This window comes from Zalophus californianus, chromosome 8 (genome assembly GCF_009762305.2).
Source record: "Zalophus californianus isolate mZalCal1 chromosome 8, mZalCal1.pri.v2, whole genome shotgun sequence".
Classification (NCBI taxonomy): domain Eukaryota; kingdom Metazoa; phylum Chordata; class Mammalia; order Carnivora; family Otariidae; genus Zalophus; species Zalophus californianus.
The window spans coordinates 23,984,308-24,007,667 of record NC_045602.1 but is presented as its reverse complement, the minus strand read 5'-3'; the positions used below and the strand labels follow the sequence as shown (position 1 = coordinate 24,007,667).

Below are 23,360 nucleotides of genomic sequence, written 5' to 3'. Positions count from 1 at the left end.
TCTTTCCATGGATGTCTGCACAGAGGACAGCCTTGGAGGACAGAGACAGGGTGCGGGCTGCATGCCCCACCCAAAATACAGGCATGCGTGTTGTCTAATATACAGGGTCAGATTCCTTAAGCTCAGGGCTCTTCTCCTGTAGCATAAACCACTGGGTGCGCAGGTGTCACCTCCCCCCCCCACCCCGGGGAACTGGGGCTCAGGAAGCAAGTGCAAGAAAATGCTGACCCTCTGCTTCTGCCGCTGCTGGGACTCCAGAAGTCCTGCCCTTGAATCAGGAGCCTAACGTCTTCCATTAGCATCTATGAAACTGGCAATCTAACTTGTCAGCTTATACATGTAGGGTAAAATCTCAGATCCTTCACAGTTCTTGACAGAAGACCACAAATTTAAAATCAATGTTCTGGGTAACCTTTTCCTAAAATGCTGCAATGCCACCATGTGTCAAAATAGCATACTGCCATTTAAAATACACAAACATGGTTTCAGTCAACTGGCTTCTATATTTGAAATTAAAATCACTGAAAATACAAAAGAAAGCTAATCTTTACTTCTGGAAACACAATTTTAAGTCTAGATTGGAATGACTATGTAAATACACAAACATGTATTTTTAAGGTCCCAGGGTACACAGAAGCTTTTCATTTTCCCTCAAATCTGTCTGTTGGCTTTTCTTTCCAAGCCACTCAGATAAAAGCTATATGCTGTGAACTCATTTTAAGAATATCCTTAGCAATTTACCCAAAGGATACAAAAATACTGATTCAAAGGGGTACATGCAACCCGATGTTTATAGCAGCATTATCAACAATAGCCACATTATGGAAAGAGCCCAAATGTCTATCAGCTGATGAATGGATAAAGATGTGGTATAAATCCCCTGGAATATTACTCAGCTATCAAAAAGAATGAAATCTTGCCATTTGCAACGACATGGATGGAGCTAGAGTGTACTACGCTAAGCGAAATAAGTCAGAGAATGACAAATATGATTTCACTCGTATGTGGAATTTAAGAAACAAAACAGATGAATATAGGGGAAGGGAAGAAAAAAAAAAGGAGGCAAACCATAAGAGACTCTTAACTACAGAGAACAATACAGAGAACAAACTGAGGGTTGCTGGAGGGAGGGAGGTGGAGGGGAGGGTGGATGGGGGAGGGGGATTAAAGGAGGACATTTGTGATGAGCACTGGGTGTTACGTGTAAGGGATGAATCACTGAAGTCTACACCTAACACCAATTTTACCAATTATGTCAACTAGAATTTAAATATAAAATTGAAATTTAAAAAAATAACCTTAGCAAAAATCTAATCCTGGTATCTTCTCTCTGTTATTGAGCATGCTTGGCAATCAGTGAGCATGAAGTTGGAGAACGGCCACGAATTTTAACATTAGACAATTTAAAATACAACCGAGATTTCGCGGATGACAGTCAACCCGAGTCCAGTCAGTGTTTCCATCACTGTTTGGCTTTGTCGGTGCCATAGATAACTAACATCCACAAGAACTGTTCATCAGGAATTCCCTACATGTAAAATTTTAAACCTTTTGTATTCTGAAGTGCTCAAGCTGAGCCAAGAATATACAGATGAGTTACCTGGAGCAAAGTTTGTTGTCCCGAAGAACTTAACGGTGCCGATTCTCTGGCCTACCACCAGCACTCTATCTCCAAGGTGGGGCTCTCCTGCACAGCGGCTGTTATTTGCTACAGATGCTCCTGAGGAATTCAAACCTGTTTAATTGGTTGGTGGGGAAAGGGGAAGGGGCAGGAAAAGAGAAGGGAAAATAGCAAAGGGGAAGAAAAAAAAAAACCAACCTCAAAAAGTATATTAGCCAAAAAATCACCACGTGTTTCTAACCAGTCTAGCTAGTTGAGAGATTTCAATGTATGACACCTTTCATGATACACATCACCTACAGCTGTGGCTCTCACGTGTGAGGTCAAGACATTCAAGGAACTTGTGAAGGGTTTCCTGAAAAAGTTATTGCCATGAGAACCTGACACGCACATGGCTCCTGGTAAAGCATCAATTCTACCCAGACTGCCTGGAGTGCACTTACTTGAACAGAGGCCAACACGCTTTTTCTGCAAAGGGCCACTGAGCGAGTACGTGAGGCAATGCGGCCATACCATCTCTGTCATAACTACTTGGTTCTGCTACCCTAGCACAAAAGCAAAACAAGGCCTGGTACGTTCCAGTAAAACTTTACAGAAATAGGGGGCAGGTTGGATTCGGCCCACGGGCTCTATTGTACCAATCCCTGTTCTGCTAAAATGCTAGAATTAGAGTCGTTCATTGGGACTCAGTGTGAATTATATATTCAGGAATGTGATCTGAACGTGAAAATTGCTCTAAGTTTCCAATTAGCTCCAACTGATTTCCTTCTTAGGAACCAAACCAGTCCCCCTCACCTTGATTCAAACCTAATCCCTGAAATGCCAACTATCAAACATCCTAGAGAAATGCTGTCTGGAAAGCTGTTCAATTATAACAGAAAGTGGGCCCTTGAGGCTTCTCCCATCAGTCCATAAACAGACTTGAACAGCCATCATCTGGGAAGGCCTACAGAAGCCTCTGTGAAGACAGGGGACAGAGGATAAGTCACACCGCCAACGGGAGAGAAACTAAAGCCATGGCAACAAATGAGGAACATGAACCCAGAGAGAGGGGCAGGGGTGGATAAAGCGCTATACTAAAAAGTCCTAGGTCCTCATAATAGCTAATATTTCTAATGCACTTCAGAGTTTACAAAGTGCTTTCCATAGAATTACAACTATGGATAAGACACAGACTCAGGAATTAACTAAGACATGGTGTTCACAGGTAGTCGATGGCACACCCGGACGAGAGCCCGGGGCTCTACGACCACAAGTCCTCAGGTGGGTCCCCAGGCTGTGTAATGGACAGCATGTTTGATCATGGGATACAACGACGCTGAGAACACACACCTCCCCTACCTCTGCCATTCCCCTCATCTGTTCTTTCTGCTCTTTATCCTCACTTGCCAGTATGTTCACATCCCTCAAATGCAAATCTATGGAGAAAGTGAAATACCTACTCACTCTACAAAAGTGTCCTAGGGAAACGTCTCTGAGGTCCCAAACATGGACTTCCTCTCACGGATCTCCCATTCTCTCTCCCTCCCCTCCTAAAAGGCCTTCTTGCTCATTCTAATTGACAGGTCTCTTCATCTACTGCTATCTAAGCCTATATCAGGCTTAAATTTATAAAAAGGGTAAAAAGGTTAAATACATAGCTACACTAGAACTACTTCTTATAAAAGTAAAACAGGTACTTCCATACGCACATATAAATTTTAAAATCAAGTAAATGTCAAAAGCCCAAATTCCAAGTGAAGGAGGCCTTGTACTGTGAATAAAATGAGGACAAGCAGGAATGCCATACCCCTGTCTCGGTAGCTCTGTTCTTCAGGGGGCTAGACAGAAACTGCTCACAGGGGAAGGAGCACCTACACTGAAAATACGAGTTCCAAGTAAACAATTTCAGGCAAAACTTCTAGGTTCTCTGCTTTTAGAGTCCCACCCTATAGGTTTATTACGTCAATGCTATCGCTGAGGGCTCCTCCCCATCACAGTACAGTATTTTAAAGAGAAAAAACAAAAAACAAAAAAACTGTCACAAACATTTTCTATATTAAAATACTCCTTCAGTATAACTGTTAAAAGTACGTGAATGAGAGTCTTATTATGAGGCTCAGTGAAAACAATTTATGCCAAAAGGGTTTCATTTTGTTTCCGAACAAGTTTGCTAGGCAGCCAAATGAGTGAACGATAGTATGTTTCATATATGTTGATTTCGGCAAGATGTCTGCTATGAAGTGCTTTCTATATCCTTACATGTAACTGGAGAAATGTGGACTGAACAAGGTTACTCAGGACTCGCCACATCCCAGTGCGTTACCATCATCCACCTGTCAGGAGAGCCAGTGACCCTCTCCTACCTAGTGTTAAACAAGGACTTGAACTTCAAATATGAAGATGACACAAAAGTATGTGGGAAAGCTAGTATTCAAGGTGTAAGCAACAGAATGCAAAGGGGTGAAACCCCTAACATTCAACTAAATGAGAATGCAGATAAGTCCTAAGTGAAGTGGCAATAAGAAGGGCCCTGGCCGGAGGCTCCTTCGGAGCCAGGATGACGGTGTGGTCGCCACATTGCAGGAGGGGCCTCACACTGTGCTGTGCCCACGGGCAACAGTTCAGCTCTCCAGGGGCTGGCCGTGAGGGCTCTAGAGACCCAGGAGCAGGAGGAAGAGTGGAAGGTACTTGGGATGGAGGCAAAACCTAACAGCAGCCGAGGAAGCAGCAGACCGACCTCAGGCTAAAGCCCAGGCGTGCCACTTAGAAACTGCCATCAGGCACCAATGACTTACCTCCCCTAAGCCTCGGGTCCCTCATTCATAAAATGAGGGTGAGAATAACAGTACCTACCCAAAGGTTTGTTTTGAGAATTAAGTGAAATAAGGTATGTAAAGTGCTTAGAATGAAACAATAAGTATACAATAAGTGTTAGTTATTATTAGGTCTAGATTAGAAAAGAGATAAGAAAGATAATAACCACATGGTTTCCACATATCTGAGGATCTATCATAAATTTCTAAAATGAACCTTACAGGGTCAGAGGCGTTACATGCATGTGGTAGGGAGGAAGTCAGTCCAGACAAGGACACGGCAGGAGCACGGGGAGGGAGGCAGGGGGACCAAGGACGCTCACAAGAAGGGAGGGGCACGGGCAAGACAGAAGAGTACAAGTAGTTCAATCTGACTGAAGTAAAACGTTCCTTCTACACATTTAAAAAGAGCAAATCTACTTACAAACAAACCAAGATAAAAAACACCAAGAAAGCCTGGTTGAAAAAGCCATAGATACCAGCACTGGCTCTAGAGGAGACAGACGGGCTTTTGCTCATTGTCTTCTTGTTATTGCTACGTGCATTCAGTTTCTTGGGGTAGCTCGGTTTGTGTTCCAAAGATGATGTGGAGGAGGAGCTGCTGCTGGGTCCAAGCAGGGTACCTAAGACAGGTGAAGGAAAAGAACACAGCGAAGGGTGGGCAGTAAGAAGTGAGCCAGTAAGATGTTTCCCAGGTAAATCCCTCTGAAACCCTCCATTTAGCTTTCTCAGCTGTGGAATATCTAGTGTTGAATTAAATGCCTGGTTTCATCCAGCTGTCCTGTAGTTCATACAGACAAGACTTTATCAGCCAAGCTATTGTACTGTAAGGGTTCATGCTGCACGAGGACACTCTCACACAGGAGAGCACATCCGGGTTCACTGAAACTGACTACCTCCCTATTCCCCCCACACTCTCTCTCACCTCCCACTTTAGATGGCTCAGTACAATCCAATCTTATTTACACGTAAAAATTCTATTAATTTAAGATAAAAAAAGGTAGTATTAAAATGTTTTGAGTTGGGGCGCCAGGGTGGCCCAGTCATTAAGCGTCTTGCCTTCGGCTCAGGTCATGATCCCAGGGTCCTGGGATCGAGCCCGCATCGGGCTCCCTGCTCAGCGGGAAGCCTGCTTCTCCCTCTCTCCCTGCCTCTTCCCCCTGCTTGTGCTCTCTCTCTCTCTCTCTCAAATAAATAAAATCTTCTAAAAAAACGTTTCGAGCTAACCTGAAGGCAAGCAGGAATACTCTTGAATGTGTTGTTCATGCTCTATTCACCCAATGATTTGACAGCTGAAGGCAATTTTAAACATTTTTATCAAGCCATCTATACTTGGAATTTCCTTTTAGTCTCCCATTTAAATTAACCTGGTAGCTCTCTAATGTAAGTGTACACAGAGGCACCACATAGCATTGTATACCAAAACCACATACACACTTTACGATGAGTTGCTTAAGGTATTTCCGAGGATAATTTTTTACTGCAATGATTTTTCTCTCAAAAACACTAAAACTTAGCCCCCATATAAGCTTTATCACTATGTTATTTTGAAGTTCCATCTGTAAACTAAACTTTTAGAATGGAAGTTATAAAATTATTTTACCATCTTTCTCTGTTACAGGTTTCGGTTCTTCACCAGGAGGCAATGAAAGTGTTGATTCAGAAGCGCTATCTTTTTTTGAAGTCATTAATCCTAGCACATAGAAACAAAACATGTTCAGCAAGAAAGAACTTCAACATTAAACACACAAATGTACTTGCTGTTTAAAGTACAGACATCCCTCATTATCTAAATCTTCTCCACTTCTGGAAACATGCCGGATAGTAAATTCACAGAGAGCTGGGGCCGATCCAATATTTCATTACGTGAAGAGGCGGGGGAAAATAATGCATTCTCAGCCCCTCTGAAAACCTCAATCAATTTCCTCAAATACCACCAAGGTCTCTTTTAGAACTATTTAACAATCCACTAAGGAATTCTAAATTCTATAAACAGTTAAAGCCAGCTACCTAGCTGTTTGACACTTCACACACTCATGAGTGTGTCCGCACAACGCCGGCAGGTAGAGAGCAAAACTCACGCAGCTCTAGGACAACCACCGTACACGGACCAGGACTTGCACACAACTCACAGATTTCACTCATGTGTCTGCAAATCGGTTACAGCAGAGTTTCTACTTAGATAGTGAATTCTGGGTAAAAATTTTGCAAACCATCGTAGTCACTCATCATGCAAACGAACGTGAAACAGGAAGAAGCCCCACACTCTCTGCCCTCGGCGCTCTGACGACGACAGACCCGCTAGCGCCACACCCAAGTGTCACGAACAGACTCACTTTAAAAAGAAGCCCACAAATAATACTTCGCCTTATGAAGACTTCTGTTTCCATTCTACAGAACCAAATTATTTAAATAGGAAACCTAACGGACTCCACCCAGTTTTAAATTCCATCAAGCACCCATTTCAATTCTTCTCACTTAGGAAGCATCTGAGTGAAGTACTATCCTTGGCACTCAGCAGCACCAGCAGGAACGAGACATGGTCCCAGCCCGAAAGGAGCACCTTTCAATTCAGAATGGTAGAGTGATGTAAGCATGAATAACTAAAGTATGAGGACATTTATTGATAAAGCACTAACACAGAGGAAAACGACAATAATTGTGGTTACAAAGATAAATTAATATCTCATCAAGGAGATCACATTCTGAGATATGTCTTGAAGGACAGGTAAGACTTCCAGGGGCACCTGGGTGGTTCAGTCAGTTAAGTGTCTTTCTCCAGCTCAGATCATGATCTCAGGGTCCTGGGATCGAGCCTCACACTGGGCTCCCAGCTCAGCAGAGAGTCTGCTTCTCCCTCTCCTTCTGCCCCCCCCATGGTCTCTCTCTCTCTCTCAAATAAATAAAATCTTAGAAAGAAAAAAAGGAAAAAGAAAAGAAAAGAAAAAAGAAAGAAAGAAAGAAAGAAAAAAGAAAGAAAAGAAAGAAAGAAAGAACTGAAGACAGGCATTCTAGACGGACAAAAAGAAAAGAAAAATCTGAAGAACAGGGTCAGAGATGGAGAAGTAGCATGGCTGGAATAAAGAGTATTTTTGGGACATTGGGAGAAGTAAGACTGGACAGACAGGTCAGAGTGAAACCTCAAAGGAGGACAGTGCCAGATAAGGACCTGGTCTTCTTGTGGAAGGAGTGGGCCTCTGATGGACTTGAACGGGGCTGGGAAATAACATCACCCTGACAGCAAAGTTTAGAAGGAAGCGAGAGGGGCAGGGGAAGGAAGCATGGACCAGAGAGAAGTTCTTACTGTAGGTGGAATGAGGACCAGAGTGACAACAGCAGGAACTGAACAGAGGGGTGGGTAAGAGAGACTCTGTGAAGGCACCCCACGGAGTGCATTTCTTATTTTTCAGTTATAGTTCTCAGTTTTAACATGTCCATTTGGTTCTTTCTTACTTGAATTTTTTAATTGAGTCACAGGAGATTCACATGCAGTTGTATAAAGTAATACAGGGAGATCTCTTGCACACTTTGCCCAATTTCACCAAAGGTAATTTTTCATATAACTATAGTATAACCCCACAAGCAGGACGCCAACACTGATGCAATCTGCCAATCTTAGGTCACCCCAGTTCTAACCAAGCTCCTTTGTGCATCCGTGTGCAGGTGCATGTGTGCTCACACATCATTTCTTTTTTATATCCTCATTTCTCTGAACTTTCTTTCCACTTCTTTCAAGAGTATTAACCTTAATTCTTAAAGAATGGTTAATGTATTATTTAAAGTCTCTATCTGTGTCATGTCTGTGTCCTGTTAGGGTTGGCAACCTTTAACTGTCTTTTTCCTTGAGAGATGTTGAGATTTTCCTGGTTTTTCTATTTTGAGCAATTTTGGATTGTATCCTGTACACTTCAAATATTACACTGTGGGACTCTGGGTCTTACTTAAATTCTACAGAGAATGTTTATTGTTTTGTTTTGTTTTGTTTTATGAAGGAGTCAACCCAAACCAGTTCAGGCTGGACATCCCTAACCACCTCCTGTGCCCTGTGGTTCCAATGTCAGTTCAGTTTCCAAAGACTCTTTGGGATCTAATCTTATGATTTGCCATCCAGCAGTGCCTGGGACCTGGGCAGCGGTCTACGCCGGAGACCAAAGCCTGTGGTCAGATCCACACATGCACCACTGGAGAGCAAGCCCAGGAGTTCATACCCAACATTTTGAGATCACTTTCTTGAGCTCCCTGCTCTCCATGGTCTCCCTGTTACTTTCTTGCTCCCGGAGGCATCCCTTCCCGGTATCTGGGCAGGATGCCTAGGCTTTGATTTCCCTGCTCTGTCATACAGTCTCCCAGGACTGACTCTGCCCCTGGGAACAAGCAGAAGACAAACCATTGGGGATTCCATCCCTGTTCTTGGGGCCACAGTTTCTCTGGTCAGAGAGAAGTGTTCCCCTCCCGTGGGGTTTCAGGTGCCTCACCACCTACCGCTGCTGTTGCACCATGCAGGACTGCCTAGGGACCAGCATGGGAATGGACCAAAGGGGGAAAAAAAAGCTATCATAAAAAAAAGGGATTTCCTATATTTTCTGTCTAGTAGGGGACCCCTTCCCTAATCCTTAGACCAGAAATGGAGGGCTTCTCTTTGGCTTTCTTTCCATGATGGCTGTGAACTTCTGGGTTTCAGGTTAAAAGGATACCATTTACAATTGCATCAAAAAGTATGAAGTATCTAGGAACAGACCTAACAAAACTGGTACAAAAAGAGCTGTGGAGAAAATGAGAAAATCTTATTGACATATTTTTAAAGGACCTAATTAAATAAAGCAATATTCCAAGCTTACAATTAAAAGACTGAATATTGTAAAGATGTCAGTTCTTCCCAGATTGACTTATGGTTTAAATGCAAAACCAATAAAACTTTAGCAGATATTTTTTTAAAGAAACTTAACAGCTTATTCTAAAATTTATACGGAAGTATGATTTATAGTGATCCAAACAGGCAAGACACTGTATAAGAATAAGCTAAGAAGCTTTCCTCTACTAGGTATCAAGATGTATTTGTTAAAAACTCTAGTAGTTATGAAGTACAGACTGACACAGAGATATTCAAATAGCTCAATGGAAGAGAGCAGAAAGGCCAACCAATTCTTGGACAAAATCCTTGAATCATGGTAGAAAGCCTTTCTGCTTCAGCCACTGGTAAGTTAGCAAGTACTTACTGAGCACGTATTTTGTGCTATGTACTACTACGGTGAATACCAAAGTAAAAAATACTCTCACAGTCCACTTAAAGTTTAAAATTCTGCTGAGAGGATAAAGATCTGCACAAATGAAGCAACCAGAGGACACGACCCGAACTAACAAATAATTGTGTGGTGTGGATACAAGTGTACACAAGGGTGGACATAAGGGAGACATTAAAGGGATCTGGGTCCCCAGGGAAGTCTTCTTGGAGAAAGAGCATCCAAATAAGGAGGTAAAGCACAGTAAGGGCCTCAAAATGCAGAAGTCAAATTACTGTACTCAGAGAAATAGCACGAGACGAAGTACAGAGGACAAGGAATCACAGTTCAACTATGGAGGTAGCCAGAGACCCCATTACATACAGGAAGGACTCAGACCACCAGTTTAGAGAGTCAGGACTTCTTCGGATTAAAAAGAAGTCACTAAAATTCTTGAATAGGGGAGAAACATAAAGCTAGTTGTGTTAATAAGGATTTATTGGAGGTATAAAATTGAGCTTGGAGTTTAGGGGGTGATGAAGGTATGCAGGTAGTAGGAAAGAAAGAAAAGAAAGGAACAAATGTAAAATACTCTTGTCAGGAATCAAAATCATAAACCATGACTGACATTTAAAAACATGTAAGATGCAGATTTTATTAAATTCAGGTTCCAGAGTCGTCTAACAAAAAAAGTGTGAAGCACACTAAACATAAGGCAGACTGCAAAGGGAAGAAGAGACTTAACTTTCTGGTTTGACCTACCAGTGTTTACTTTTGACGTTACATGAGTTACATCAATTTTCTGGGACCTGATGAGAGGCACAGCTTTCCCAGAAGAAGTGTGTGCTATATTCTTCCTTCGATCTTTCGCTTTACTTATCTTTGAAAGTGGTGCAAAAATACCTAAGGGAGGAATGGAGAGCTTGAGTTAGTGTGAAGCAATTAAAACCATTTCAAATAAAGGGGCAAGTACAACCATTTGGAAATATAAATCTTTAAGTTCTTTTAGTGCCTACCAGGTGTCCTGTAGGGAAAGACAGGAAAAAAGTGACATGCAGTACGTGCCCTCAGAGAGCTTACAATTTAGCTGTCAAGACGAACAACATACACAGTAATTTAAGAATCACATAAAAGAGGCATAATCATGTATTACGTGAAATTCAGGGAAAAGAGAAATGAGTGAAGGTAATAGTTTTCCATCATAGTAATTTCTGACTAAGCTACTGACTATTGTAAATGTGTACAATCTTACTGGAAGACAAAAATTCTAACCTAGGCCACTTCGTGGCATTAAATTATAAGGAAATAGATTTGTGCACAAAAAGTTACAAAGTTACACTTGTATGGTATAAAGAAAAGATAGATTTCCAGAGCCAAAACAATTTCTAGTTTACTACTACTATGACCCAATTACAATTTTGGAAATTAATTATGAAAAAATAATCCAAATGGGAGGAAAAGACTGTATACCTGATATGTCATCATCGCAATATTATTCATGAGTAGGAGAAAACAAGTATGTGTCAACAGGATGAATGAATGAACTATACCCCTGAACTGTTACATCACCATCAATAAGTAAAACAATAAAAATTGTAAAGAAATACAGAAAGTATGAAAATTAAATCAAGAAAAGAAAAATGAAACTATATATTTGATTACATTATGATTGTATCTGAGAAACATTTTATGTGTGGATATAAGAAAAACTGTAAAAAACTGAAAACCAAAACATTTCTGAGAGCAATCAGATTACTCTCGAATTATCTTTCAAATTTGTCATTAATGCATTATAATGTTGTTTAATGAATGGCTTTTTTTTTTTAAAACAAAGATCTTTTTTGTAAAAGATTTTATTTATTTATTTAATTGACAGAGAGAGAGAGACAGCGAGAGAGGGAACACAAGCAGGGGGAGTGGGAGCGGGAAAAGCAGGCTTCCCACAGAGCAGGGAGCCCGATGCGGGGCTCGATCCCAGGACCCTGGGATCATGACCTGAGCCAAAGGTAGTCGCTTAACCAACTGAGCCACCCAGGCGCCCCTGAATGGCTTTTTCTTAATCTGCGGAAAGTTGCATGGTGTTTATTTCAAGATCTTAATAGAAAATTTCCACACAATATTATTCCACATAATATCTTTTTTTTTAAGATTTTATTTATCTATTTGACAGAGAGAAACACAGCGAGAGAGGGGACACAAGCAGGGTCCACATAATATCTTAAACAGTAAATATTTAATTCTATGGCTTTAAAAGATTTCCATAGCATATAAAACCCCACCTAATATAAGTTCTTCTTCTTCCTGCTTTTTTTAATGAAATAAATCATTTGGGAGAACCAAAACTAAATTTAGAGCAAAGATTGGCTACAAGCAAAGCCCAGAGTGCACGCAGAATGTGGGCTAAAGTTCCTAGTAAGTAACTCGTGCTAATCAAAGTACCAATGGGACTTTTCTCAGATCTTGACATATAATTAATCATAAAACTTAACTAAAATAAACACATAGGGAAGAATGATTTTTAAATTGAATAACAAACTTCTAGATAAACATGGCCCATTTTACCACAACTCCTCTCAAAATGGCACCAAAATATTAGAAAGGGATAAAAACGATATAAACTCTAAAGAAAAAAGAAAATGATAAAAAGGAGAAAAAAATACTAAAAGCTGCTAGAGAGGGGAAAAAAGTCACACACGGAAGAAAGATTTTGCAACTTGTACACAGCAACACTGGAAGCTCAAGACAGTAGCTGACAAACCAAGAGCCCAGGAGCCACATCCTGCCCACCACCTCCTCCCGTCAAGTCCCCCTAGCACCCGTGTGTTTACACACCGTCTGCAGCTGCTTCTTCACTACAACAGGACAGCTGAATAGCTGAACAAGAGACTGTGTGGCCCTTGACGCCTAAAGTATCTCCTCTGGCCTTTTACAGGAGAAGTTTGCCAAACTCCATCAGATGATAGAATATCACCTTCTAGATAGCAGGAAGTGAAAAATGAAGAGGGGGGAGATCGGAAGGGGAGACGAACCATGGAGACTATGGACTCTGAGAATCAAACAGGGTTCTAAGAGGGGAGGGGGTGGGGGGATGGGTTAGCCTGGTGATGGGTATTAAAGAGGGCAAGTACTGCATGGAGCACTGGGTGTTATATGCAAACAATGAATCATGGAACACTACGTCGAAAACTAATGATGTAATGTATGGTGATTAACATAACATGATAAAATTTTTTAAAAATCACCTTCTAAATACAGAGAAAATATGAGTTCTGGCCTAACATTCCTTATCCCATCAAACTATCATATGAAGTGTGAGGGTAGAAATAAACATATTTTTAGAATGGAAGTTTTCAAAAAATGTATCTCCCATGAGTCCTTTGTCAAAAAGCTACTAGAGGATATGCTCCACCAAAACAAAGAAGTAAACCAAGAAAAGAACTGACTTAGAATGAAGGCGCCCAATCTTTCTCCTCATAGTATGAACTGAACTCAATAGATGTCTAAAACTGGAAAAATCAGGGATGCCTGGCTGGCTCAGTCAGTGGAGCGTGTGACTCTTGACCTCCAGGTTGTGAGTTCGAGCCCCAAGTTGGTTGTGGAGATTACTTAAAAATAAAATCTTTTAGGGGCACCTGGGTGGCTCAGTCTGTTAAGCGTCTGCCTTCGGCTCAGGTCATGATCTCAGGGTCCTGGGATCGAGCCCCGCAACAGGCTCCCTGCTCTGCTTCTCCCTCTGTCCCTCTGCTCCTCCCCCTGACTTGTGCATACTCTCTCAAATAAATAAATATTAAAAAAACCCTTTATTTAAAAAAAATAAAATCTTTAAAAAAATAAAAATAAAATTGGAAAAATCAAGAGAGATTCATATACATGTATTATTTACAAATACAAATATTAATATCAGAAGATACAACTAAAGAAGTTAAAACAGTTCTTGCCTCTAAAAGACAGGACTCAGGGTCAGGGAAGGGCAAGCCGGGAAGGATTTAACTGATGTTTTTAATAAACCTTATAATACAATTTGACTTATGTATTCACTTTGGTAATTATTAAGACATAAAAATGGTATTACCAAGTATTAAAATTTATTATAAAAATTTTCATAATCGCTAAAACTTAGAAGCAACCAAGATATCCTTTAGTAGATGAATGGGTAAATAAATTGTAGTACATCCAGACAATGGAATATTATTCAGGACTAAAAAGACATGAGCTATCAAGCCATGAAAAGACATGGAGGTAACTTAAATGCAAATTACACAGTGAAAGAAGCCAGTCTGAAGAGGCCGGGTTCATACTGTAGAATTCCAACGATACAACGGTCTGGAAAAGATAAAACTAAGAAGACAGTAAAAAGATGAGTGGCTGCTAGGAGTTGATCAGGGAAGGGAGGAACAGGCAGAGCACAGAGGATTCTCAGGGCAGTGACAATACTCTATACAGACACTGTAATGACAGAGACATGTCATTAAACACTTGTCCAAACTCACAGAACATCCACCACCAAGAGTGAACCCCAATGTAAGCTATGGTCTCTGAGTGCTGATGACGAGTCAGTGTAGGTTCCTCTATGTTAAGAAATGTACCCTCTGGTGAAGGGACACTGATACTGGGAGTGGCCCTGCACACATGGAAACGGGATACACAGGAAATCTCTGTACCTTCCTCTCAATTTTGTTTTGAACCCAAGCTGCTCTTAAAAAAGTCTTAAAAATTATTATAAAATTTCTACAATTGAAAAAATCTAGTATGTGTGAGAATTAACAGATCAGTTGAATAAAATAATCCTGAAACAGACTATAGCATTTATAAGAATTTATAATAAAGGAAGCACAACAAGCCAAAGGAAAAATGATAGAAGCGGGAAAAAAAAAATCTGTTGCTGAGAAGAGATAAATTCTTTGGCTTCTGCTTAGTCAGGGCAACTCCCGTTTTTCCATAATCCAACACATGATCCTTGCCCCCCAAAACTCGCCTTTAAGCATGTGAAAGGGACAGAAGCAGGGTCCTTGGTGTATCTGGCTTTGTCCTCGTCAAGCATGCCTCTCCTTGGGATGATGAGATTTGGGGGGCAACATGCATTCTGTTACAAGCTAAGCCTTTCCGGTGACTCCGACTGACATCAACCCTGTGCATTGCTAGGAGTCGGCTTCACAGCTGCCACAATTAGCTAACAGAGGAAAACTAAAATCAAATTCTTAATTCCGCACAACTACCCAAATATATTCCAAATGGGTTAAATAATATAGGGCAAAAAATTAAAACATTCAAAAGAATAAAATATATAGTTTTAAATTAATCCTTGGATTAGAAAGAATATCTAAACATAAAAGCAATGTTAAGAAATTATAAAGAAAAAGTCTCTTAACTACATAAAACTCTATGCCAAAACACTGCAAATGAAGTTCAAAGGCAAATGACAAACTGGGCAAAATATCTATGATAACTATAAAAGTTTAATATCTTAAATACGTATTTGTATTTCTAAAGTTTTTTAAAACCCACTAATACCTCAATTATTTAATGAGCATGTAATATGAACAATTATTTCTTGGCAATTGCTAATATATATATTACAACAAAATATTTTAAGTGTTTTATTTCACCACAATCAGAGAAATATGAATTCAAACATAGAAATTTTTACCCGTTAAATTGGAAAAATTAAAGGAAATGGAGCCATTAAAAATCACATTTTCAAAAGATATTTAATGATTTGGAGAAATTATAATAGCATATCAAGTAAAAATGCAAAATATGTAACTATGTATAATCCAAATTTTGCAAAAAGAATTAAACAGAAGAAATATACCGGTGATTTTATTTTCTTCTTTTAACATTTTTTATGTTTTTCAAATTTTATACAATACTTTTATAAACAAAAAAATTAATAGACAAAAAAATGATGCTCAATTTTAAGTGTATGACAAAAGGAAACTGGTAATTTTGATAAATTTGTAACACCTAGCAAATAGCTACCATTAGTTGAGTACTTATAGGGAATCAAGCACTATTCAAGGTGCTTTATACATTTATCAACACATTCAATCCTCATACGAACTCTTGAGGTATTGTTAGCCCCATTTTATAGAAGACAAACTGAGGCACAAGAAGAAAGTTAAGGTCACATAACTGGTAGATAGAGAAGCTGATTCACACCCAAGCTGTCAGACTCCAAGCAAGGACTTTAGCATTAGACCAGAGTGTCTCCCTGTGCAGCTATAATTGAAATACTGTGCAACCAGGGAAGTTAATGTTCTAGAAGACTATTTCATGGCAAGGAAAAATATTCACAACATAGCAAGTGACAAATTTAGTTCAAGATGTCAAGGAGTCTGTATGTGTGTATGTGTATGAGAGAGAAAGAATATGAATTTAAACAAACATCTGTCAGAAAGAGAAAGAATTATCCCACCTCAGGAATACAGTTTTAAAGTTCCCTTCCCTTGCTTTTCCAAGTTTTCAAGTTTTTTAACCCCCCGAGTTCTGTATTTCCTTGATAACAAAGTCCCTCCCTCAGTCATGACAGCACCCTGAGCAGGACTTACAGGAGGTCCACGGAGCCGGAAGTACTCCTGGTGGGACACCATCTTCCCATCACTATACTGCTCATAGCAGGAAAAGGGCAGTCCCTTCATTAACTACATAGATAGCCAGGAGGAAAGGTTTTTTTTTTTTTTTTCTCCCACCCAACCAGGTTTATTTAAAAACAATAGAAGAGTAGGGATGCCTGGATGGCCCAGTTGGCTAAGCTTGGTTGAGCATCCAACTCTTGATTTCAGCTCAGATCATGATCTCAGGGTCATGAGATCAAGCTCCGCACTGGGCTCCGTACTCGCGAGGAGTCTGCTTGGGATTCTCTCTCTCCTCTCCCTCCCCCTCGATCGTGCTCTCTTTCTCTAAATAAATAAATAAAATCTTTTTAAAAATGATAAAAATAAAAATAAATAAATAAAAGTAAATTTGGTTATCTTAAACTAATTCTCATTAAGTTAGATAGTATCAACCTTACCGTATTTGGGGGCACATTTAAAGTACTGGATTTTCCCAACACTTCCATTGTTTTTTCCTTCTGGTTCATCCAACTCAATGCCAGCCCACTGCCCACTTGCAAATTCTGTTGTTCCGCAAAATCTTAATGTTCCAACCTGAAGAAAACATAAATCAGAATAAATTTTGAGGGTTACTAGTAATTCTAAATGTGCTACTCTTGCAACTTTACCATGGAAGATTTAAAAACCATTCTCTCAAAGTAGACTTTAGAACAGGAATATTACCAGGGATAAAAAGAGGTATTATATAATGATAAGAGCCAACCCCAAAAAGACATAAGAATCCTAAATCGTTATGCACCTAACAACTGATTTTGGAAAATCTCCAAACATTTGGAAATTAATAAATATACTCCCAAATAACCCATAATGAAAGAGAAAATCACAAAGAAATTTAAAAACATTTTGAATTGAGTGAAAATGATAACACGATATATAAAAATTTGTAGGATGCAGCAAAAGCAGTGTTTAGAAGGAAATTTATAGCATTAAACACTTGTATTAGGAAAGGTCTCAAATCAATGACCTAAACTTCCATTTTAAGAAACTAGAAAGTGAAGGCCCAAAGCAAGCAGGAGAGAAACAATAAAGATAAGAAATTATGGGGCACCTGAGTGGCTCAGTTGGTTAAGCATCTACCTTCGGCTCAGGTCACGATTCTGGGGTCCTGGGACCGAGCCCCACATCAGGCTTCCTGCTCCGCGGGGAGCCTGCTTCTCCCTCTGCCTCTGTCCCCCCACCCAGCTCATGCTCACTCTCTTGCACACTCTCTCTCATTCTCTCAATCTCAAATAAATATTTTTTAAAAAAAGAAATTAAGAACAGAAAAAGAACAGAGAAAATCAATGAAACCAAAAGCTGGTTCTTTGTAAGGATAAATAAGATTAATAAACTTATAGCTAGGGACCAAGTAAACAAAAGAGAGAAGACACAAACTGCAAACATCATGAATGAAAGCAGGACATCTTTACATACCCTCAGTCATTTAAAAAATAGTAAGAAAATACCCTGAACCCTGTGCCTGTAAATTTAACAAATGAGATAAAATGTTCCAGTTCCTTGAAAGATGCAAACTGTCAAAGCTCACATCTGAATTGGTAGTTTAGAAACGTCCAAAAAACAAAAACAACACAACAACAACAAACCCTTCAGAACCTTATGGACTCACTGGTGAATTCTACCAAAGAATTTAAAGGAAAAATAATCATCTCTACACAAACCTAGTATATAAAAGTGGAAGGATTAATTCTCAACTCATTCCCAGCATTACCTTCTTACACCATACACAAAAATAAATTCAAAATGGATAAAAAACCTTAACATGAGACAGGAAACCATCAAAATTCTAGAGAACACAAGCAGAAACATCTCTGACCTCGGCCATAGCAACTTCTTACTAAACACGTCAACACAGGCAAGGGAAACAAAAGCAAAAATGAACAAATAGGGCTTCAAGATAAAACGTTTCTGCACGGCAAAGGAAACAATCAACAAAACTAAAAGACAACCGACAGAATGGGAGAAGACATTTGCAAATGACATATCTGATAAAGGGCTAGTACCCAAAATCTATAAAGAACTTATCAAACTCAACAGCCAAAAAATAAATAACCCAGTTAAGAAATGGGCAGAAGACATAAATAGACACTTTTCCAAAGAAGACATCCAGATGGCTAACAGACACATGAAAAGATGCTCAACATCACTCAACCTCAGGGAAAGACAAATCAAAACCACAATGAGATACCACCTCACACCTGTCAGAATGACTAGAAAAACAACACAAGAAGCAACAGGTGTTGATGAGGATGGGGAGAAAGGGGATCTCTCTTGCACAGTTGGTGGGAATGCAAACTGGGGCAGCCACTCTGGAGAACAGTATGGAGGTTCCTCAAAAAGTTAAAAATAGACCTACCCTATGATCCAGCAATTGCACTACTGGGTATTTACCTAAAGGATACAAAAAATACTGATTCAAAGGGATACATGCACCCCAATGTTTATAGCAGCATTATCAACAATAGCCAAACTATGGAGAGAGCCCAAATGTCCATCGACTGATGAATGGATAAAGAAGATGCGAGATATATATATATATGGAATAGTACCGAGCCCTCCAAAAAATGAAATCTTGCCATTTGCAATGATGTGGATGGAGCTAGAGTGTATTATGCTAAGTGAAATACATCAGAGAAAGACAAATACCACATGCTCTCATTTATGTGGAATTTAAGAAAGACAACAGAAGAACATATGGGAAGGGGAAAAGAAAAAGAAGGAAACAAGTCATGAGAGACTCTTAATGATAGAGAATAAACTGAGGGTTGATGGAGGGAGGTGGGTGGGGGATGGGCTGGATGGGGGATGGGTATTAAGGAGGGCACTTGTCATGATGAGCTCTGGGTGTTGTACCTAAGTGATGAATCACTGAATTCTACTTCAGAAAACAATATTGCACTGTATGTTAACTACCTAAAATTTAAATAAATAAATGCTTAAAACTACAAAACTGATGAAACATAAAAAACCTATTAAATATATGAACAAACAATGAATCATGGAACAGTACACCAAAACAAATTATGTAATATATGGTGATTAACATAACAATAAAAATTTAAAAAAATAAAAAATAAAAATAAATTTAAAAAACCTATTAAATAGAGATATATTGCACTTGTGTTTTTTTTATTTATTTTAGAGAAAGAGAGTGAGCATGAGCAGGAGAGGGGAAGAGGGAGAGGGAGAGAGAGAATCTCAAGCAGACTCCGTGCTGATCACAGAGCCCAACACAGGGCTCCAACCCATGACCCTGAGATCATGACCCAAGCCGAAATCAAGAGTCAGCTACTTAACCGACTGAGCCACGCAGGCACCCCTACCGCGCTTGGGTTTTAAAGACTCCATATCTTTACAATAACTGTTCTCCTCAACTGATCTATGTCAACACGACTCCATTCAAAATCCCAGCAGGATTTTTTGTATGACTTGAAAATCCATAAGCTGATTCTACAATGTACATGGAAAGACAAAGAAACTAAAAAAAAAAAAAATTTGAAGGCCTAACAACATCTGATTGCAAGACTTACTATAAAACTAGAGCAATCATTACAGAGTAGTAGTGAAGAAAGGGTAATCATCAGATCAATGGAGTAGAATAAAATCCAGCAATACACCCATACACCTAAAGTCAGATGACAAAGGGGCAAGGGCGATTTAGGAAAGAAAGAACAGTCTTTTCAAAATATGGTGCTGGAACAAAGAGGTAATCAGATGCAAAAAAAAGAGAGAGAGAAAGAAATTCTACCTATACCTAGTATTCTGTACAAAAGTTAAGTCAAAATTAAATATAAAACTAAATGTAAAACCCAAAACTATAAAATTCTGGGAGAAAGTCCATGTACTATATCTTCCACTGTCCTATGACACTGTAGAAAATTTCTTAGCTATGCTAAACACACAATCCATGTAAGAAAAAGTTGAAAAATGAACTTCATCAAAATTTCAAACTTCTACTCTCTGAAAGACATTCTTAAAAGGATGAAAAGGCAAGCAACAGAGTGAAAGAAAGTATAACGGAAGCAAGACTGACCATGAGACGATCAGGTTAAACCCAGTCAATGCACCTTATACGCTTCTACTTTTGTATAGCTTCAAATTTTCCAAAATAAGGACAACAGAATAACTCTTCTAAACAACCATTCTCAGACACAGGATGGGAATACTGAAGAGGCTGAACATTAATCCCAAGTTAAAAAAAAAAAAAGCTAACAAATGTCCTATGAATATATTCTTTTGGAAGCTGGTAAAATGTCATTCTCAACATAATCATCTGTTTGGAGTTTACCTTCCTTTCTGGAGCATTTTTCTCAGTAAATCAAACTTCCAGATTTTGGCATTTTCTGCAAAACCCGTGTCACCGTCCCCACAAGCCCACCCATATATTTACACATAACTGTGTTAGGAAATAGCGGAACTCCCTGTTCCATTCTCCATACCCAGCTCCTTATTAAACCCAAAGTTAAAACAAAACAGCCCTTCCCTATGAGGTATTAAAAAAGAGAGAATGGATGGCAACAAGACAGCGCCCTAAGGACTCTGAGGTTTTGGAGAAAAAGAGGCATCTGGAGCATCTTCAATAGGCTGGGTTGGCGGGGGGTGGGGGGCAGGAGGGTCCTCTTTTCCACATACATTTTTATTATGAGGTTTGAAATAATATCTAGGATTTCTCTATTTCTAGGATCTCAAGGCCAAACATCCATGAATGGCAAGAGTCTCCTTTGCTCCATTACTGCGAGGTAGTTGTAGTGGGAAAAACCCAGTGAGGGCGTCAGGGGGGCTGCAAGGAAACGCCTCCAGGCTCAGCGATGTCTCAGCTCGGGCCTCCTAATGCACTCAGCAGCCCTACTGTATCCCACTCTCCCCACCCCAACGGAGAGGCCTTCATTATTCCGTCCAAGGGTAAGCGTGCCTCTCAGTTTCACTGTTTCCATTAAGTCTGTTTCTATGTACACACTGCACTTTTTAAAAAAACTCAAAACCCTGTCCACAGTGTACGGCTGCAGCCATGGCACACGGGCCACGCACACTGCAGACCTCGGACCCAGCTTCAGAGACGGCCGTTACTTCCTTACCTTCTGTCCTGCAATAATGACGCGATCCCCCAACTTCAGACCGAGGGATGTGAGCATCGCCTTGCTAGTGACACGGTCACAGTTTGGAAGCAGGGGCTTTGAAAGGTCACGCGACAGGGGCGCTGCGTCCAACAACATCTGCTTGATTTCTTTAGCAGTTGCGGCAGCATCGGCCATCTCCAGAGGCATTTCCACTGGGTCCGGAACGACATCAGCAGGGATCTGTCCTTTGTCATTCTGCAAATACAGAGAAGAGAACATTTTCAATCCATATCACTCACAGCTCTACACGGTCATACACAATTATTTTTAAAAATAAAGGTGAAAAAAATTAAGTTCAATTCATTCATCGTGTATTTAGTCAAACTATTTACTGAACACCTACTACATGCCATTCTAAATGCTACTGACACCACACTGAAGAGAAAAACCCTGCCCTCAGAAAGCACACCTTCTGATGCGAGAGACAGACCACACACAGACAAGTAAAAGAGATGGTATGTTAAATGGTAAAAAGTGGCAGAAAAAAAAAACAGTTCCAGGCAGGGAAGGGGAGAAGACCCGGAGGGTGGCGTCTACGCAGGCAGGGCAGCCGGGGAAGGACTCACAGGCCAGAGGAGATGTGGGAGCACCATGCAGGCGAGATGGTTGGGGAAGCGCGAACGCTGAGCTCACGACTAGACAGCATGCCTGGCCGCGCAGGTTTGGAGACAGAAGTCACAGCACTGACTGGCCTCCCAACCCCAGATCAGAGATTCTGCCGTCTTGGCCATGTAACCTGATCCATCCTGCCCACTCATGGAGTGATTTAGTTAGTTATTTGAAAGGGGTGGGGGGCCAAAGGGAGAGGGAAAGGGAGAGAATCTCAAGCAGACTCCATGCCCAGCACGGAGCCCAACATGAGACTCCATCCCAAGACTCCAAGATCATGACCTGAGCTGAAACCAAGAGTTGGACACTTAACTGACTCAGCCACCCAGGCGCCCCATTATTGAGTGACTTTTGTCTTGTATCTACATTCATGCTGCCACTGGGTAGAGCAGACTCTTGTCATTTCTTAATGACTTAAGTAAGCCCGGCTGCCTGCCTCAGATCCCCGTCCTCAAACGCATCCTCCTCTACTGCATGACCCTAGTGACCTTTCTACGTCCTTTAGGCCAGTGCCCTGCTCCCACCATTGGTGGCTTCACGCTAACTGCAGATTACCATCAAAAAAACTTATCAGGTCAGTCAAAGCCTTAATTTGTTTCCAGTGTAGGTCGATTTTTTCATATTATCTGCCAGGCACTGGGCCAGGTCCTGTGACAGCAGTGTTCTGCTCTAATGGGGCTTACGTTCCAGTGTGGATGACCCAAATGGAGCATAGACTTGAGAATCTGGTGAGTGTTTGAAAGAGTGTGGATTTCAGGAATAGAAACTACAGTTTCAATACTTCAATACTTCTAAAATGTGTGCTATAATCAAGAAAACAGCCCTGGTCTCACTATAAAGGAGAGACTGCATCCTTGGATTTAATCCTGCAACAAGATAAAATGGTCAGTTACAAACCCACTAATGTTTGTATGGTGTTTATATAACCAAATCCAATCACATAAATTATCTCATTTGATTCGCACATCAAGAAAAATCTTATGAATAAAACAGATAAAAATCCATGCCGAGAGTATATATTGTAGCATAAGAGACAATAACCAACTAAACAAGTAAAATATTACTATCGTTTCTGGTTTGCCAATTAGGGAAACTCAGTAAGGAAAGGTTAATGACTCCTTCAAAGTCATTTACAGGATTCCTGGCAGACGGGACATCTGAAGCCATGTCTAGGACCCGTTACATTCAGCCTTTCTCCTACTTAGGGCTATCCTTCCCTCAAACACGGCATCTCTCTTCTGTATTCCCTAGCCAAAAAAACTTAGATTTTACGAGAGTTTCCACACTGTAATCTTCTTTTAATATGATGAATCGAGATTCTTTTGCTGAGAAAATTCTTTTCCTTGTCTTCTCTGCTGATAATGATCTTCAAACGCTCCATTTGGATG

At 40.3% G+C, this 23,360-nt stretch overlaps 1 protein-coding gene across 18 annotated transcripts in view; it reads right to left on the bottom strand.

Moving 5' to 3' along the window:
- CLIP4 (CAP-Gly domain containing linker protein family member 4) overlaps positions 1 to 23,360 on the bottom strand; it is a 94,068-nt gene that overhangs the window by 29,747 nt on the left and 40,961 nt on the right. For 16 of the 18 annotated variants that reach the window (XM_027621919.1, XM_027621920.1, XM_027621924.1 and 13 more), the window contains 6 exons: positions 21,322 to 21,558; positions 16,648 to 16,783; positions 10,398 to 10,538; positions 6,020 to 6,109; positions 4,896 to 5,039; positions 1,601 to 1,735 (listed from right to left, as the gene is read on the bottom strand). In XM_027621919.1, coding sequence (XP_027477720.1) covers positions 1,601 to 1,735; positions 4,896 to 5,039; positions 6,020 to 6,109; positions 10,398 to 10,538; positions 16,648 to 16,783; positions 21,322 to 21,558 — 883 coding nt within the window. The remainder of the gene's footprint in view (positions 1 to 1,600; positions 1,736 to 4,895; positions 5,040 to 6,019; positions 6,110 to 10,397; positions 10,539 to 16,647; positions 16,784 to 21,321; positions 21,559 to 23,360) is intronic. The other 2 variants (XM_027621918.1, XM_027621923.1) reach the window with 2 other exon arrangements.